This window comes from Mustela lutreola, chromosome 7 (assembly GCF_030435805.1).
Source record: "Mustela lutreola isolate mMusLut2 chromosome 7, mMusLut2.pri, whole genome shotgun sequence".
NCBI lineage: Eukaryota > Metazoa > Chordata > Mammalia > Carnivora > Mustelidae > Mustela > Mustela lutreola.
In genome coordinates, this window is record NC_081296.1 from 116,144,623 (window position 1) to 116,163,970 (window position 19,348).

The 19,348-nt window shown below is 38.6% G+C and overlaps 1 protein-coding gene across 1 annotated transcript in view; it reads right to left on the reverse strand.

Annotated features, from left to right (window-relative positions):
- KCNH5 (potassium voltage-gated channel subfamily H member 5) overlaps nucleotides 1-19,348 on the reverse strand; it is a 314,735-nt gene that overhangs the window by 266,120 nt on the left and 29,267 nt on the right. The window contains exons 2-3 of the mRNA XM_059182266.1: nucleotides 18,385-18,508; nucleotides 4,545-4,651 (exon numbers count right to left, since the gene is read on the reverse strand). Of these exons, the coding sequence (XP_059038249.1) occupies nucleotides 4,545-4,651; nucleotides 18,385-18,508 (231 nt within the window). The remainder of the gene's footprint in view (nucleotides 1-4,544; nucleotides 4,652-18,384; nucleotides 18,509-19,348) is intronic.

Below are 19,348 nucleotides of genomic sequence, written 5' to 3' on the forward strand. Positions count from 1 at the left end.
TCCTACATGCTGCTCTCTTCCTGTCACTTTGAGGCATGTTTCCGATTACTTCAACAGCAACCCCTGATGCTCTGATAAGCATTCCTCTTGGAGGAGCCTTTGAAATGCTATCCCTACCTCAAGGCTCTCTCATCAGAGTTCTAAGATGGTTCGATGCCTTTGACAGCACCCCCACATCAGAGAGAGAAGATGTCAGCAACACTTGGTGTCTGCTGTACACAGAGCTCTACCTGAAGCTTTTAAGGCAACCTTAAAGGGGAAAAAAAAAAAAGATGTGCCCCTAGCCCTTGAGATCTAAGGTGTCTTCATGAGCCACTGCTTCCTATCTCCTTCACTCAAAGAACAAGGCTTGACTCTGTTGCCATGTTTTTTTTTCCTTTCTTCAAATAGTCTTCATTTTTTAATAATATATCAGTTGCATAGAACACCCAGTGCTCATCACATCATGTGCCCTCCTTAATGCCCATCACCCAGTTACCCCATCTCCCTGCCCACCTCCCCGCCAGCAACCCCCAGTTTGCTTCCCATAGTCAAGAGTCTCTCGTGGTCTTTCTCCCTCTCTGATGACCTCCCATTCAGTTTTCCTTCCCTTCCCCTATGATCCTCTGCACTGTCACTATGTTCTTTAAACAATGGCTCCTGCAGACTTCAGAAAACAGAGTTTCAGAGCACTTAAGGCTTTGGATTTGGACAAACCAGGATTTGGCATTATTTCAAACAATAAATATTTAAAGACACAAGAAATGCCTTCAAAGGAGTAATTATCCATTAAACGATAAAACACCAAAGGAATGTTCCATCAGAATCAAGAAGACACATTTTCCATTATATTGTTTCCAAGCCGTAGTGCAATAAAGCCTCTCCAAATTTTCTATCTTAAAGACAAAGGCTTTTGTTAGGTTTGGGATTTGGGGGATGAAATATGCAACTATTAATAGATTCTACATGAGAGTTGATAGCCTGTTAACAGTGCAAGAAAAACCAAATTAGAAAAACCTTCATTAAAAAAAAAAAAAAGAAAGAAAAACCTTAATACCTTTGGCAAAAAAAAAAATCACAAAGTAATGTCACCATAGTGGGGAACCTAGACAAGAAGAGAGGGCTTAACTACCAGGTTCAAGAAGTCAGAGAATTAGAAAGAGGAGGTGTTTTTAAAATATTCAGTTCTGACAACCAGATCCTTTGCAACCCTGGGGCCTGTGAAAACATGGCCCTGTCCAAAATGATCACTAGATAAGCCAACAATCTCATAAAACCATCACACTATCTCCCAGAGAGGACTGTTCTTTGTTCTTCTACACAGTGTACCCAAGAACTGTGAGTGATATACGCAGGTCTACAAATTACCAGGCACACATGCTAGCAGATACATGGCCTATGGCTATTCCAACACAGTGAGCTTGAGGCAGCCCGGTCATAAACAGTGAAAAGGGCATTAAAAAGTCATTTTCCGGGCTGCCTGGATGGCTCAGATTAAGCCTCTGCCTTCAGCTCAGGTCATGATCTCGGGGTCCTGGGATCGTGTCCCGCATCGGGCTCTCTGCTAGGTGGGGAGCCTGCTTCCTCCTCTCTCTCTCTCTCTACTTGTGATCTCTCTCTCTCTCAGATAAATAAAATCTTTTTAAAAAAAAAAAGTCATTTTCCAAGGTCTGTTAAAAATCTAAAAAGAGAGGATGTTACATTTTGCACCTTCTATGAAAAGAGCAACTTTTCAAATTTTAGCATAGAGTCAGGGCTTTTTTTAAAAACTGCTTTCAGATGTCAAGGCAGATCTTTTTCAAGTAGACTTACAGGGTCAGATTCCCCAAGTAGGCAGAGTATTTGCTGAGTAGCCATATTCTGGTTTGGGGGTTTAAGGGAGCAGAAGGTCTTACAGGGTTAGGCAGAGAGGCCAGTTGTAGGTGGAAACTCAGGGCAGTGCCTCGGCATTGATTAACTGGGTGGCCCTGGCTATCACAGATGTCTTTGTGTAGGCAGAAAGACCCATATAAATCATCCGCCCAGAGTTACTGCTTCCTTCTCAACAGCAGAAATAGTTCCCTGCTAATGAGAGCAATGCACCTTAAAACTAGAGCCTACAAACTGAAATGTCAGTGATGACACATGTTAAATCAGATATCTCATTCCCTCCATTTGCAAAATGCTGTTTAACCTAATTACTTAATGAAGTGTTAGGAAGACTTAGCATTCAGGAATTCCCAAAACATACCTATCGACATGTGAATTTTTCTAACATTTTTAAAAAGTTACAAGAACATACTTTTTTTAGTTGATGTTCAAGAACCTTCAGGTAACAATTTATAAGATTTCTTAAAGCTCTTTTAAGTGTAGTAGAACTCCACTAAAATACATAAATGGTATCTATCCTTCATAATAATGAAAAAAACTCAATGCAAATGAGAGAATTTCAAAACATTTTTAAAAAAGCAAAATACCACCTTGGAAGGAAACTTCTGGAAATGTAAAATTCAATTTCTTGTTAACATGATTTAAAGGTTGTAAAGAAAACAATCTCCACAAAGGTATTTTTTTTAATATTTTATTTATTTATTTGACAGAGAGCAAGATAGAGCACACACAAGCAGAGGGAGTGACAGGCAGAGGGAAAGAGAGAAGCAGGCTCCTTGTTGAGCAGGGAGCCCATGTGGGATGCGATCCCAGGACCCCAGGATCATGACCTGAGCTGAAGGCAGTCACTTAACCAAGTGAGCCACCCAGTGCCCCCCCAACAAAGGTATTTTAAAGAAACTCAGAAACTATGAATTCGGTTCTCATGCTTTAAAACCAGGCAAAGATTTGTTTATTCTTATTCTTCCTAGCGTCAAAGTGAAATGACTTTAGTAATAAGGAATATCCTTAAATTATTTGCTAAATTTGGAGCACATATCGAGGTCATTCAAAGGAGAACAATCCTATATGAAAAGGATATAGGGTTTTGACATATGACTCTAATACAAATTTATCCAAATGTATCATATGTATCAATATGTATCCACCATGCACCTGGTTAAAAAGACCCAGAGGACACCTCAAGCTTGACTTTTCTCTGATAGAGGCCAGAGAAGATCATTCAGAATGGACTGTGTTCTAGGTGACAAGGCAAAAGACATTTGGCTGTGAATAAAGAGAAATACCTCCTTGGCCTTGATTGTAACATGAAAGATGAAATGATAAGATATATCATAAGTAATACCACTAGAGACCACCATTCCCATTACCAACTGCACTAATTTTAAAGCAATGCCTGTGGTTATGATTGTCTCTTTGATGGTCTATTAATAAAAAGAGAAATCTAAGTTCAAGCCTAAATATTTTATAGTGAATAAATGTTTGACTAAGACGGAGAGGATGAATTATGCTGTTAAAAAAAAAAAAAAAAAATCCAGCCAGCTCTGAACATGGAGCAAGTGCTTCCTGTTGAAGCTAAAATGCTTGCCAAACTGGAGAAGAATTTAGGAGCCATCCAGTTCCACTGAGGATAGGAATTGGCTTTGGGACACCTGGGTGGCACATTCAGTTGAGTGTCTGACTCTTGATTCAGCTCAGGTCATGATCTTGGGGTCATGAGACTGAGCCCCACATTGGGTTCCATGCCTGGCGGGGAGTCTGCTTAATATTCCTCTCCTCTGCCCCTCCCATGCATGCTCTCTCCCTTTCTTTTGATCTCTCTCTCAAATAAATAAATAAATCTTTTAAAAAATGATAATTTGCTTTGCTGTCATTTATCATTAACATGAAACAAATTGACCCATCTTGTGAAGTGACTGTCCATTAAAAAAAAAAAAAAAGAAAGAGAAAAGGTCAACTTGGGAAAAAGAAACAAAAGTCAGTGACCTGAGTAGCCAAAGAAAACAAATTAGAAAGGAAGCTTTGTTGTGGAGTACATTAGTTGTTTTTTGTTTGGCTGGTTTTTTTCCTCCAAATTCTAAAAGACATTCTATATCATGAGATCTTATGTGATATATAATGGACAATTAATCATTCACAAATTCCATCCTAGAGAACAGTTCACTATAACCAATACAAATTTACCAGAGGTGAATGGCCTATTCTAAAAGTAGGGAAAACTTCTGTTGGCCTTCCACACAAAAGAGTCAGTCTAGGAAAAGGCCATATTCATAAAGACCTCAAGTCAATAACACACATCAGCCATGAACATGCAGAAAGGGAATCACACACACTCAGTGATACCAATCGCCTTTTCCATTAACCACAAGAAATGAATAAATTCCTCTATCATTTTTAGTTGCTGTAATGTAACGATAGGATCTTTACCATGATCATTAACTATAGAACATTTTGCCGCCAGCACACACACCCAACACATATTAAAATGCATCATATTTTCCTGCCATTCCTCAAAAGGTTGCTTTTCATAGGTAGAATCATTAATTAGTTCTGCTATCTGATTTCATCAGCACCCCTTGCCTTTGCCAAGAGAAGGACAAAGTTTGATATTCTCTCTGCTCTATAGCTCAACAGCCACTGACCAAAAGAGAACATTTACCAAGCTGACCCTTCCTATTGGTAATTTAGATACGTACTGTTTTTCTTATACAGAAGAACTTCAAAGCAGTTTGACTCGTAGTTGTCAAAAGTTTGCCTGACTTTCTCAATGGTCTTCTTGTCAGTCAATTCTCCATACATAAAACTGGGAAAAAACAAACAATCCACTTCAGTTTTATGTTGCTTTTCAAATGCTAGATAAAATTACATAGTTGTCTCTTTTGATTGAGTATTCAAATATACTTACAAAATTAAACGCTGCTCTCACAAAACAAACTAAATTATTGAAACAATGTTTTAATCAAAACTATTAAACTTCTTGCTAGAATCTAGGTTTAGAAGTTATTTCAAATACACACACACACACACACACACACACACAGAATCATCAACCTACATACTTCCTATAGGCATGATTTTCAGTAACTATGGTTTAGTTAAATAACACCAGTTTCCCAACAGCACAGTTCAAATTTCAGTTATCATAGAATATTGACTGTAAGTAACTGCTTAAAGTATAAACTTTGCTGTTGGCTCCTGAGCCTACAAATCACTAGTAAACAGTAAACTAGTAAACAGATATCACCATCAGTAACCAATCATATCACTTCTTTCAAGGCCCCTTCATCTTGGTCACGGTGCCTCTGTTATTCAGTCCATGCACAGACCCAAAGCGTGGAGTTGTGCTGCCTCCTTGGCTCTCAGCAATAAACCCAGGTGACATTTTACAAAAATGGATAACTGAAAGCAGGCATTCGCCATCAAAGATTAAAGTCTAGCAAAAAAATGAAAAATGATAATGCTGAAAGGGACATTCAAATTGAACATAAATGAAGGTATAGATGAAACACAAGACTGTGGCAATGTTGACACTTGAGAGACTCTAGATGTGAAGCCAGAGGAACTTAGGGAGTGTGAACTTAGCAACATAAATCAGGAAAGCAATTGTGACAAAGAGGATCAAGTCTTCCCAGAGGAAGTGAAGCCAGTAAAAACACTTCGCATTAAAAGAACCACAGGAGACAGTTCACAATAGTGAGAGTACAGGAATAAAATAGTTGTGGTTGATGCAGACTGATGGAGGAGTACGAGCACTTACTAAGAGGGGGAAAAAAGGTTCTCTTCATGTCATGCTATATTATGAGAAGGCAGTATGATTCAAATGACTCATGATAGTTTTTTACAAAGAGATGAAATGCTTTAATTCTCAATGCTTCTTGAGTTCTAAATCACAGTGTGCTAAATAGGAGTTTTACCATTATTTGCATTTCCCTGCATTTATAACCAACAGTAAGAGAGTTTTTAATGTTTTGACAGACACTGGTAAAGGTCACAGAATAATCATAAATTTTTCCACTGAGTTTTAAGATTATATTGCACGGTTTCAACTTGCATGGTCTTTTTTATCTTCCCACACTCAAGGATATGTGAAGAGTCCATGTTACGCATATAATACATCAATATTCTCATGAGTTATGAGTATTTTCTCAAGACGGGTGCAGGTATGGCTAACAGGAGAAAAATAATGGTGAGAAATTGAAGAAGATATACACTATTGCGGGAGGGAACATACAAAATATAGGTTAAAGAGTGAGATTCTACATGCCCCCAGAATTTCCCAGTGTTTGAAATTATCTGTTTTTCTAAGGGAACCTCCACAAAAGTCTTGTTATCTACAAAACAGAACTCAGTCAAAGCTTCTAAAACTCCACTCATGAAGCTTCCATGATTATCAGTTGTGCATCTGGTTTTAGAAACATAGTTCTACTAGTTAGCATAACTGTCCACCAGAAAAGAAAATGCAGCATCTGCCAGATACCTTGACTAAGTTTCTGAAGGTTCAAGTCTATCTTTGTTACTGCTTTTCTTCAATGAGTTCGCATATTGGCCAGAGGCTAATCCAAATGAGATAGGGCCTAAAGCTTATACAATCTGAGGGACCCTCTTTAAAGAAAATAATATAAAATTATAAAACAAAATTAGGTACAGAGCTTTGGAAGACATTCACTCAAGGGAGGGCCCCTGAAGGTTGAGATTCATTATCCTCATGGGAAATCCCCCCTGAATGTATCAATTTAGAAAATTTACAATAGGAAAAGCATGGTTGAATAGCAACCCCCCCCCAAAACAACAACAACAAAAAAACAACTAGAGGATTCAACACCAATGCCATATCACAAGCAGAAATTACAGAGTCATGGCCCATCGTACAATAACTCCAACCTACTCCAACCTACGCAACTAGAATTCTAGAAACTAAGAAAGAAAAGGAAATAGATAAAGCTTACCAAAGGCTGCCCAATCCACCTCTGCATTGTCAATTACAGTATTTATATCTTTTATTTAAAAAGAGAACTTTCGGGGCCCCTGGGTGGCTCAGTAGGTTAAAGCCTCTGCCTTCGGCTCAGGTCATGATCCCAGGATCCTGGGATCAAGCCCCGCATCGGGCTCTCTGCTTGCTGAGGAGCCTGCTTCCTCCTCTCTCTCTGCCTGCCTCTCTGAATACTTGTGATCTCTGTCTGTCAAATAAATAAAAATCTTAAAAAAAAAAAAAAAAGAAAAGAAAACTTTCATTGTCATTATAACAGTAAAATAAGCAAGAGAATCTCAATAAAATGACAGATTCTAACTCCATAATCTCAGAGCCAGACTCACAGAGGAAGCCTCTGGGCCTACCCGTAAGAGAGCACTGAAAAACCCTTACTTCTGCGAAAGCCTGGATTCCAGCTCATGACAGTTTCACGAAAATCTCTTGAAGGCATCACACTGAAACCAGAATTACTCAGTTAAAGGCACCCTCCTTGCCCTCCAAAAAAATAAGACACTATTTTAATACTGTTGGTATTTTTTACAGATAGGTGACCTTTTTAATCAGTTTTTTTTTAAATGACTGTTATTTTTAATCTAAAGACTTGTTAGTAGAAAGAAAACATGAAGAATCAGAAAAAAAATAGTTAAGATAACTAAATGTTTACAGTCTTAAATGGAAAGAAAAGAAAAACCATTTTACCCCTGTTAGTAAATGTCAGAGCTCTACAGTTCAATAAACTAAAACACAATGTCCACAATTGGCCAACAGCAAAACATTTTAAAAAAGAAAACATCTACAAAATAAACAATTAAGATAAAAAAAAATTCTTGAAAAATTAACTCTAATAGGATTTAAAAATAAGTTACAACTTAAATTTTAAAAAACTATCAGAAATTGATATGATAATACCACCTAATAAAAAATACAACAAAAGTCTGATTCAGTTAAAATTCTAAAGAGAAGAGGAAAACAAGAACTTTTCAAATAAACTCTAAAATTTCTATAATATATTCTTCTCTAATTTAGCTCTCTAACTGGTAAAATTACCTGTCCTATAGAGGCACTTAAAAAAAAAGAAAGATGGGGCGCGTGGGTGGCTCAGTGGGTTAAGCCTCTGCCTTCAGCTCAGGTCATGATCTCAGGGTCCTGGGATCAAGCCCCACATTAGGGCTCTCTGCTCGGCAGGGAGCCTGCTTCCTCCTCTCTCTCTCTGCCTGCCTCTCTGCCTACTTGTGATCTCTCTCCCTCTGTCATAAAAATAAACAAAATCTTTTTTTTAAAAAAAAGATTATTATAATCTAAATACTTCCTTAAAAATTAGTCTTTTATTTCTTATATGTTTCACTCATATTTTTCATTTTAAGTTTATTAAACCAAATATATGTGACAGAACACATATGTGAAGTGGTAAAATGCAGCAATTAACTAATAAAAAATATTTCAAAATGAACTATAAAAGATGTTTGAAATGTATTATCCATCCTTCCAATGAAAATATTTCCATCTGAAGTTGTTCAAACAATACTAATTCAATGCTTCCACACAGTTTATGAGAATGACATATTTGTTTATTTGCTCAGTTATTTTACACATAAATGTTGAGTGTCTTTATCAAGGTTTCCATCAGCCTGACTCCAGATGGCTGAAGTTCAATGCAGTCTTTGAATGGTTTATGGAATTTGAAGGATACTAAGATTTAGAAATGGTGGGGCGCCTGGGTGGCTCAGTGGGTTGGGCCGCTGCCTTTGGCTCAGGTCATGATCTCAGGGTCCTGGGATCGAGTCCCGCATCGGGCTCTCTGCTCAGCTGGGAGACTGCTTCCTCCTCTCTCTTTCTCTGCCTGCCTCTCTGCCTACTTGTGATCTATCTCTGTCAAATAAATAAATAAAATCTTTAAAAAAAAAAAAAGATTTAGAAATGGTAACCATTAGGCTTTAGAAACTATATACCCATATAATAATTTTGAACATTTTTTTATGTATGCCCTCCAGGAATACATAATGGGAATATAAAAAAAATTTCCAGAACTTCAAATTGCTCTTTTAGAATGCCAAGCTCTCCTTAGAGTAATTATAAATGATTTCTATAGCTGCACTGTTATCTTATTGGAAAAGAAAATAAAACTAAATGCTCAGAAGCTATCTATCACCGCTATAATATTGAGTTCTCATGATATAACAGAAGACCACCGGACCACTTACAAACTGCATAATTCATGGGCAAGACATATAATTGCTTTGACCTTCAGTTTCCTCATCTGTAAAATGATGATAATGTTCATATACCTCAGAGGGTGAGGGTTTTAAAAAGATAATGCACATGAAGTCACAAATTAATGTGCTGTACAATGGCTGAATTATGACTGGAATGCTTCTTATGGCTGGGGTTAGAAGAAAACCCCTCCAGCCCACTACTCTCTAGCTCCTCTACAATTCTAGAACAGGGTTTGGGCCAAGCTTGCTAATGGGCAGTGTCACTGTTTCGTAAAGAGATATGTACATCATTTGGGGCCTCTTTTTTTATTTTTTTAATTTTATTTATTTGAAAGAGAGAGAGCACACATGAGTGGGATTGGGGGAGATGGAGAGGGAGAGAGAGAACCAGACTCCATGCTAAGCAGGAAGCCCAACATGGGGCTCAATCCCAGGACCCTGAGATCATGACCTGAGCAGAAGGCAGGTGCTTAACCAACTGAACCACCTGGGCACCCCTGTGTGTCTTCTTTCTTTATAAGCCCATGAAGTTGAGGCATAAATCCACTCATGGCCTGCTCCTGAATATTCTGGCCAGTTTTCTCAAGACATAACTGGTGGTCCTGGGAGTAAGGGACCACCATAGGAGTGGCCTATGCTAAATCCAGCTTGCCTAAGCACTAGGGCAGTATACCTTTCATGTATTTTCTACCCTAGCAAATTTCTAAGGACAGGTGGCCTTGGTTTACAGCAGGATTTACTTATTCTTGGATCCCTTGTTTTATCAACAAAATCTCACAAACAAGCCTCATTATGATACCTATCAACAAGGATAGCTATAAATGTTGACAGATTTCCAAGGGAGAAAGGAACCTTACAAACAAACAAACAAACAAAAAAATACAACCTACTCATGAGTTCTGCCAATCTATCTTAATCTGCTAATAGTCAACAAAGCTCTTGGACTCAAACACCATATTCACTCACCACAAAAAGGATATTATCTATAAGCTGTAATTCACAGACCAGCAAATGCTTCATCACAGAAGCCACACAGATTGGCTTAATGCGGTTGGTAAATGTGGTCTCTCCCTCAGTCAGCCACAAGAATAAAATTAGAAGGGAGAGGGGGTGGGGGGGATGGGCGAGCCTGGTGATGGGTATGGAGGAGGGCACGGATGGCATGGAGCACTGGGTGTTATACACAAACAACGAATCATGGGACACTACCTAACTAACATAACACAGTGAAAAAAAAAAAAAAAAGTTAAGGGGAGAAGGGGCTCAATTGTATAGAGCCAAAGGGTCAAAAAGTAAAAAGCCTGGGAGAGGTGGAGTAAGAAGGAAAATTTACAAACAAATAACACAGCTTTCAAAATCTGTAAGAGGTAATTTTGGAATAAAACAAAGCATTACTTTATACATTGAATCATAACCAGAAGGTTTCACAGCCCATTAATTTATACAAGCTTATAAGGATTTAGATAGAGTCATAAATGGTAGATCCATGGCATGTAATTAACAGAAACTAGGGAGAGCACTGGACATCTCTAACCTTTGGAGTGTAACATCACTGAGTCACCTCTGCTCTCAACACTTTCCCTAGGTGCCACTGTGTGAGGCAGAGCCCTCAGCCAAAAGGAACCAAATTGACATCCATCATGTGTAATGTGCTCTCACTGGCTGAGATGACCCTGTGTTAATAAAACTACTTGTGAAAGACATCCAGTAAAGTGCCTCGTAATTGCTTCATTGTCTCATTTGATGGCTTGGATAAAGGATTATTAATGAGCCTCCCAGAGGAGGGGAAAAATGTGTTTGAAAGCACCTAGATACTCCAATCCTCCCTACCTGTATTATTACTCTTCTCACCCTTCTAAAAACAAACAAACAAAAGCAAACAAACAAAAAATTGAAGGGGCTCTTAAAAATCTCAGGTCAATCAAAGGTAAAATACTCCAGTGGTTTCTACCTAACCTATGATAGCATGTCTCCATGTCTTGAAAAAAGATCAGAAGCTTTTAAATATCCTCCTCCAAAACCTACAACCTCTTTTAAATATGTAATACATTTTGTGTCCTTCAATAAATAACCAAACAGTCCAAAGCCTTGGAAACACAATTACTAGACAGTAAAATGGGCTAGATTTGAAATTCCTACCAATCCTGAAGTGTCATTAGACTGTTTTTCTGAATTTTCAGCCAAAACAAAAATGAGATGGTACCTAGCACACATCACATTTTAAAAAATAAAAATGTAAGGTCACCTGGGTGTCTCAGTTGGTTAAGCACCCTACTCTTGATTTCAGCTCAGGTCATGATCTGAGGGTCCCAGGATGGAGCCCCCAAGTCAGGTCCAAGCTCAGCATGGAGGATGCTTTTCCCCTCCCCTTCTGCTGCTCACCCAGCTCCCTCCCTCTCTCAAATAAATACATAAATTAAAAAAAAAAAATAAGTATATACTATTGTGTACCATTATGGAGTACAAGGATGTAGGAAACTAGTGACATTCCCTCGTGACTGCTGAGAGTGGAAACAGAAAGGTACTCTGGACAGAAATTTGGGAGCAGTTAATCTACACACTCTGCCTATATTCTACTATCCAGCTATCCTATTTCTGGCTCCAGGGACAGATGATTTTTCATAAAGGGGGCCACAAGAAGATGTGCAGAAGGCTATTTGTTGAATGTAGCAAAGTGTCAGAAGTTGGGAGTTCACGGCTACTAGAATGGATAATAAAATAGAAGGCTGGGAAGACTACAGAAGCACTCCACAACATCAGACATAATGAAATAAGTGTTATATGGCAATGAAAAAAAACAGTTCAAAAACGTAATAATGTTGAGTGAAAACAGTAAGAAACTATCAGTCTTACTGCATGGTATGAAATATGTAGATTTTTTTTAAGATTTTATTTATTTATTTGAGAGACAGAGAGGCAGGTGGGGGCGGGGAGCGGGGAGCAGGCTCCCTGCAGAGCAGAGAGCCCGATATGGGGCTGGATCCCAGAACACTGGGATCATGACCTGAGCCAAAGGCAGAGACTTTAAACCACTGAGCCACCCAGGCGCCCCTGAAATATGTAGATTTTAAAAACACAACGTAACATCATTTCAAAAATATACGTATTTAATCAATGGAAGATGAATCAGAAAGACACACAATAAACACATTATAAGGAATAACTATGGAAAAGGAAGGGGAATGGACTGAAGGGGAAAAGAAATAAAAGGCAAGAAAAAGAAATAAAATAAAATGGAGACTTTGCCCAGAGGGGTCATAATTTAGTGGGACAAACCAAGGAGTATGTTTAGTTTCATTTCATGCACCTGGTCTAATGGGAGACCAACAGGGAAGGGCAAAGGAGGAACAAGGAAATGGAAGAACTAAATATTAGCCTCTTGAGATTTGTGAAATCCCAAATTAATTTTTTTCATTTTCCCAAACAACTCATATTTGAGTATTTTAAAAGTAGAACATTAATTTTTATCAGTCACTACTTTGAGCCATCTAATGCAAGTTGTATAAAAAGATGATTTTTTTCCACATATAAAATGTCATATTGTTTCTTCACAGACTGATGCTCACGGATTTGTAGTTCCTTATTCTGTTGTTTGCTTAAAATGTCTAATTACTAAAATCAGTAAAATACAGGTGCCTGGGTGACTCAGTCATTAAGCATCTGCCTTTGGCTCAGGTCACGATCCCAGGTCCTGGGATCAAGGCCCACATCTGGCTCCCTGCTCATCGAGGAGCCTGCTTCTCCCTCTCCCACTCCCCCTGCTTGTGTCCCCTCTCTCTATATATACTCTCTATCAGGTAAATAAATAAAATCTTAAAAAAAAAATCAGTAAAAGTCTGAATTATTTGCAAGGCTACCCTCAGTGTCAAACTAGTTATCTCCAACTAGAACTGCAGCGATTCCAAACATTATGGTAACTCTTAGCTTTAACAATGTATTTTATGGTAACTCTTAGCTTTAACAATGTATTTCTGTATGTGTATAAATTTTTTCTTTCCTTTTCTTTTTTCCTTGTGTGTGATATTCAAAGGTTTTAAAGATATATACAGGAACTAGAAAAAATCCATATGTAAAAAAATCAGAATCAGAATGTAGATAGTGCTCTGTAAACTATTTTTTGGTTTGTTTGCTTGGGTGATTTTTTTTTTTTTTTTTTTTTTTTTTGCTTAAAAAATATGTTAGCTTCTTCCAGTGTCTTATTCTTCCAACATATGATTTAGAAAATTAGGCTTCACCATAATATTTTTTAGCAAACATACTACTGGACATTTTCACTATTACTAGGACTTTATTCTTCTTAAAAAATGCTGCAGTAAACAAAATGGGTAGAGTTTAATTTTTAAAAGGGACAAGGAGGCTGAAAAAGGGAGTGCGTTAGAATAAATTATGCCTATAAGAAAACCTGATAAGGTTCTGGGGTGCCTGGGTGGCTCAGTTGTTAATCATCTGCCTTCAGCTCAAGTCATGATCCCGGAGTCCTGGGATCCAGCCCAGCGTCAGTGAAGAGTCTGCTTCTCTCTCTCTCCCTCTGCTATTCTCTCTCTCTCTGTCTCTCTCTTTCAAATAAATAAATAAAAATCTTAAAAAAAAAAAAAAAAGAAAGAAAGAAAGAAAACCTGATAAGTTTTAACTATCATCTGTTCATGTATCAGATACTAGTCTTCATTGTTCTTTGAAGGCATAAGCTGGTTGCAGTTTTTAGATCAGCAAAACACACTAGATATTTTGTGCAATCAAGTAATAACTGTTTACATTAATAGTATCATTTCAGGGGCACCTGGGTGGCTCAGTCAGTTGAACAGCTGATTCTTGGTTCAGGTCATGATCTCAGGGTCCTGGAAGCAAGCCACAACATGCTTCAGCTCAGTGGGGAATCTGCTGGTGGATTCTCTCCCTCCCTCTGCTCCTCTCCCCAACTTGCATGTGTGTGCCTATGCTCTCCCCCATAAGTAATTTTTTAAATTTCTTTAAAAAAAGAATATTATCATTTTGAAAATATCATTTCTAACAATAGTGAAGAGGAACTAGGGGAAAGTTTGCATACTTCTTCCCATGGTGAAAAAGCATAACATAACGTAAAGCTCTCCACTCTCTACCCACCTTTAACACCATAACACTTGGGATGAAATACAATAAACCAAAGCACATCATACAGAAGCATGGGAGACCTAGGTTAGGGTTTACTGCAATGCAAGCCAATCTAATTCAACAAATACAAACACAGAACACTGAGCTGTATCCTTACTGCATACAAAAGTGAACAAGATGAAATACCTACCTTAAAGACATTTTTTAAAAGACTTTATTTATTTATATGACAGAAACACATAGTGAGAGAGGGAACACAAGCAGGGGGAGTGGGAGAGGGAGAAGCAGGCTTCCTGCTGAGCAGGGAACCTGATGCGGAGCTCGATCCCAGGACCCTAGGATCATGATCTGAATAGAAGGCAGATGCTTAGTGACTGAGCCATACACCCCCCCTTTAAAGACATTTACAATCTATCGCTGGTGGTGGGATGGGAAAAGCAGGTCTTTTAGGGGAGAGAATATGCTAAGGAAACATGCAAGAGTCTTTTTACTGAACTCTTTTGTAGGACACATTGCACATGCCAATGTAGGAGACTGGAAGTAGAGGCAGATACATGGAATCAGGAACAGATGGGAGCAAGACTTTACAATATATCCAGATATGAAGAGGAATAGGTCTCATCAATAACTAAAGCAATGGCAATAAAAATCCCAAGGGATAAGGAAAGTTAGTGTAAGGCCAGATGGTAATGCCAAATAATGAACCACAAGCAAGTCAGAGGAGGAAAATTTTGTCGAGGGCATCGTCAATACCTTTAGGTAGAAGGCGGCATCTGAAACAGGCACGGCATGATGCTGGGACGTCCACAGTCCAAAGAGGAAATGGGTGTGGGAGCCTCTACAGTCCCTGGAACTCTCTACAGAGCCTGTTCCATAAGCAACATCTACCATAAAGCTAACCTTTTCCTAACCTAAAGCCTGCTGAGATATAAGAGAAAAGAGAAGCTCGATACAGACCTTAACCTCCCAGAACTGAGAACACACACCTCAGTGGCAGCGCCAGCCTGGGAGCTAACATTCACCCAGTGGAAGAAAAAGGCACAAAGACATCAACGCTACCAAAGGCAGTTTCTCAATAAGGGCAGGCCACGGTTTTCCATCACTCTTGCTTACCAATTTCAGACCTAGGAATGAAGATTGAACCTGAAAATAACTTTAGAAAAAGGAGGATTGTGGGGACCAGATAAGTGAAGGAAGAAGATGTTTGAACAAACTACTGCTCACACCTATCTAACATCAGAATCATCTGAAGCCAATGGGTAAAGGTACGGATACCTGCCCCCACCTCCTACCTTGGGTGAGTCTGATTGAACAGGTGATTCCCAAAAGTGAGGTCTGGGAATCTACGTGGTACAAAACCTCTCCAAGTGATTCCTATGTGTGATCAGGTCTAGACTCACTTGTATAAAATGAAATCCCTAGCTTCCATAAAGATGTAGAATATATGTATGTATTTTTTCAGCATAAATATGTAAAAGACAAATAAATCACTGTATTTCCCTGGGCAAGTCCGTAAACATTACCTCAGTTTTCTGCTCTGAAAAACAAAGGATTTGGAGTAGAAAATAATTTAGATCCCTTATAGTTCCAAAATAACATGATTTTGTGCTTAGTTAAGTGAGAGCTTTGAAGAAAAATTAACTCAAGGAAAAAAACATCCCATCTGGCCTTACTGAAATATTGTGAAAAAGTTTTCGGATCTAAATTGGTCCCTTTATAGAACTTGCTTTTCTTTTATATGATCTTTTTTCATAATACTCTCTTTAAACTCACAGATACGGCATACTTAAGAAAGAATTGTTATAAATAATGTAAATGCCAGATTCTGTTTTACATACACCAAACAAAATAGCAAAGTTACAATGTATCAACATCACAAAGTACATATGATTTACACAGGATGTAAAAACGTCATCTTGACGTTCTTTAAAGGTTCCTGAATTATGTCCTACTTGGTTGGGGGCTGTTTACTCTGTTTGAGACAGTTTTAGCAGCTCAAAAGTGCTGATGCCATCAGTGGTTCTCGGATATAGGAGGCTCCTTTGATCACTTGGCACCTAGAATAGTTCATGGTTCATTGCAGATGGTCAAAAAATATATATGGAATGAATGAATAGATTTACAAATGGTCAAAAATCTTTTTCTTTGCACAAGTTCCCCCCAACGGCTCTCAAACTATTCCCATTGACAATTTAGTCTCTTTAATATTCTAATGTAATTTTTACTCTACAGTTTTTATATACAAGTTAATAGATTCTGATACCAAGGCGGGATGGGCGACTATAGCCATATCAACAAGTAATTCTTGTGACACCAGCTGGGTGTATCACCTGCTAGACCCCAGGACATGACCTTTACCTCCTACCTGCTTGTGCTCACCGACTTTTCTTCCACACTTTTCCTTAAGCTCTTCTTTGCAGCTCACCTCTTAACTCGGGTAGAGAGCGAAACCCCCCCTCCAGCGAAAACAGTGGAGCTGACAAGACCTCCAGCCCGCTGGTAACCCCTGACTCGCACCTGCGCAGAAGGGCCATGGGTGGGGGGGGGGGGCGTCCTCTAGAATGACGGACAACTACCTTCACCTTATTACCATACTAAAATCTCCGCCCCTGGAGGAGCCTCATTTACATAACATACACTGTAGGTATAGGCGTGCTACTTAAGGTGAATGCGCGACTTGATGCCCTCCTCTACAGATGAAGCTTCCCTATCTAAATATTCATCTTAACCCTAAATAAAAAGAACCCATCCACTCCTGCTCAGGGGAATCACGGCTTTAGAAGCCATTCCTCATAATGACTTTATTTGCTGCAAATAAAGTTTTCTTTGTTTGCAGGTGGTCTGCACCACCTGGTGCAGTTTCTGACTCACTAAAGAATGAGCTTACACCGGTTAGGTCACAGTTGCCATACAGTTCAACTGAATTCTGACACTGCCTATGGGGAGATAGCATAATTCCAGAGGTCAAGGGTCTGTCCTACAAGACCACCCCCCATCCCCCACTCCTCCACTCCAGACACCATTTGAAAATAACAAGTTGTTATTTGTACTTCAGACCTAACACAACTACAGACCAGAGGTTTTGCTTAATTTGCTAGGGCTGCACACAGAGCTCAAAGAAATATTTTTCTTACTAGATCCTGGTTTATTAGAAAAGGATACAACTCAGGCATAGCTAGAGCGAAGGGATAGATGCACAGGCAAGGCATGGGGGGAAAGCACAGAGTTCCATGCTGTCCCCAGGTGTTCCACTCTCCCAACACCTCCACACGCTCCCCAGCCCTGAAGCTCCCTGAACTCTGCCCTTTGGTGTTTTTATGGAGGCTTCACTACATAGTCGTGATTGATTAAATCCTTGACAACTGGCAATTAATTCAACCTGCAGCTCCCTTCCTTCCCTAGAGGTTGGGAGGTTGAGGAGCTGGAGTACAGAAAGTTTCAACCCTCCAAACGCCTGGATGGTTCCCCTGGCAATAGCCTCCTTACTAAAGTTACTTAAGGGCTTTCCAAAGTCACCATTAACATAATAAAAGGCACACTTATTGTTCTTATCACAGGAAATTCTGAGGGTTTTCAGAGACCATGCCAGGAGCCATGTCAAAAATCAAATACGTGTTTCTTATTACAAATAAATCCCAATATCACAGAGAGTATAAGTACAGGAATTTCCCCTTATCTGGGGAGGATCTGTTCTAAGACCCACTCCCTCCAAACCCCCACCCCCTCACACACACACACACACACACACACACCCGTGGATGTCTGAAATCACAGATAATTCCTAACACTGTTTAAACTGGTTTTTTTCCTATACATGCATACCTATGATAAAGTTCATTTATAAATTAGGCAAATGAGATTAACAATAATAACTAATAATAAAATAGAACAATCATAACAATATACTGTAATAAAAGTTATGTGAGTGTGGTCTCTTTCTCTAAGCATTTTACTAGATTGTACTCACCTTTCTTGAGAAGATGTGAAATGAGAAAATGCAAAATAGCAAAGCATTTCATAAGAAATGAGAGGAAGTGAGGTGAATGATGTAGGCATCAGAAGAGAAACATCTGCTCCTGGAAGTGGTAAACTGTGGGTAACAAACTACTGAAAGCATGAGACCACAGGGAAAAAACCGCAGGAAGCAAAAAACCACAAAGAAGCAAAACCTAGGTCAAGTAGGAGACTATTGTAAGTTTAGCCTTTAACCACATTCAGCATATACTTAAATTTCAGAAAAGATTCCTGAGCTGTTCTATTACCTACCTGCAAGTGCTGCTTTTCTGCATGACGTCAGCTCGATGATACCCAGAGAGTTTGCAAAAACCGTCATTACTATAAACTACAGGCCAATCCACAATCTGGGCATTTCCCAGTAAGAAACTCGATTCTAAAGAAGAAAGAAGGAAAACGAAGTTTTTTAATCTTCATTTAACAATGTACTTCTTTCAAGGAAACAAAAAGACAAATTTAAGACAAATACAACTATGGTTTGTTATGATACAAAAAATAAAGCCTATTCTTGAGATTGACATAATCAGTTTAACACAATTATCAAATGTGATCTGCAGTAAGTACAAGATTTGCATACAAATTTAAAATTCCACTGAAAAAAAGCCGGTTTATAATACCTCTTTGCATTTGAGTATAGTCTAATCTATGAAAATAAGTATGGTTGATATTAAGTAAATGTTAACGACTATAATAATTATACTGAAACAGATTAATTTATTGAGATTAAGGCTAGAGTCACTTCTCCACTAATTGAGACAACTAAACTTGATAATATTAAGGCAAATTTGTAGGACTGCTCCAAAAATTCTATTATTATAATTCTGACATGATGGGACAAATTGTCCATTAGATTGATCTTGAGACGTCTAATTTAAAAGAACATTGAAGAGGGTGTTTGGGTGGCTCAGTTGGTTAAGCTTTGGACTCTTGGTTTTAGCTCAGCTCATGATCTCCTGGGTCATGAGATCAAGCCCCACAGAGGGCTCTATGCTCAGTGGGGAGTGTGCTTGAGATTCTCTCCCTCTGCCCCTCCACTCACTTGCACACACACACACATGCATGCTCACTCGCTCTTTCAATTAAATAAAATCTTTAAAAGAAATTTAAAATAACTTTGAAGATTCCTTTTTTAAAATAAAATTATTCAAATATATTATTTCAACCACATTCTACACCAAATTTGGACACTATGATTATTGTAAATAAAAGGAACATC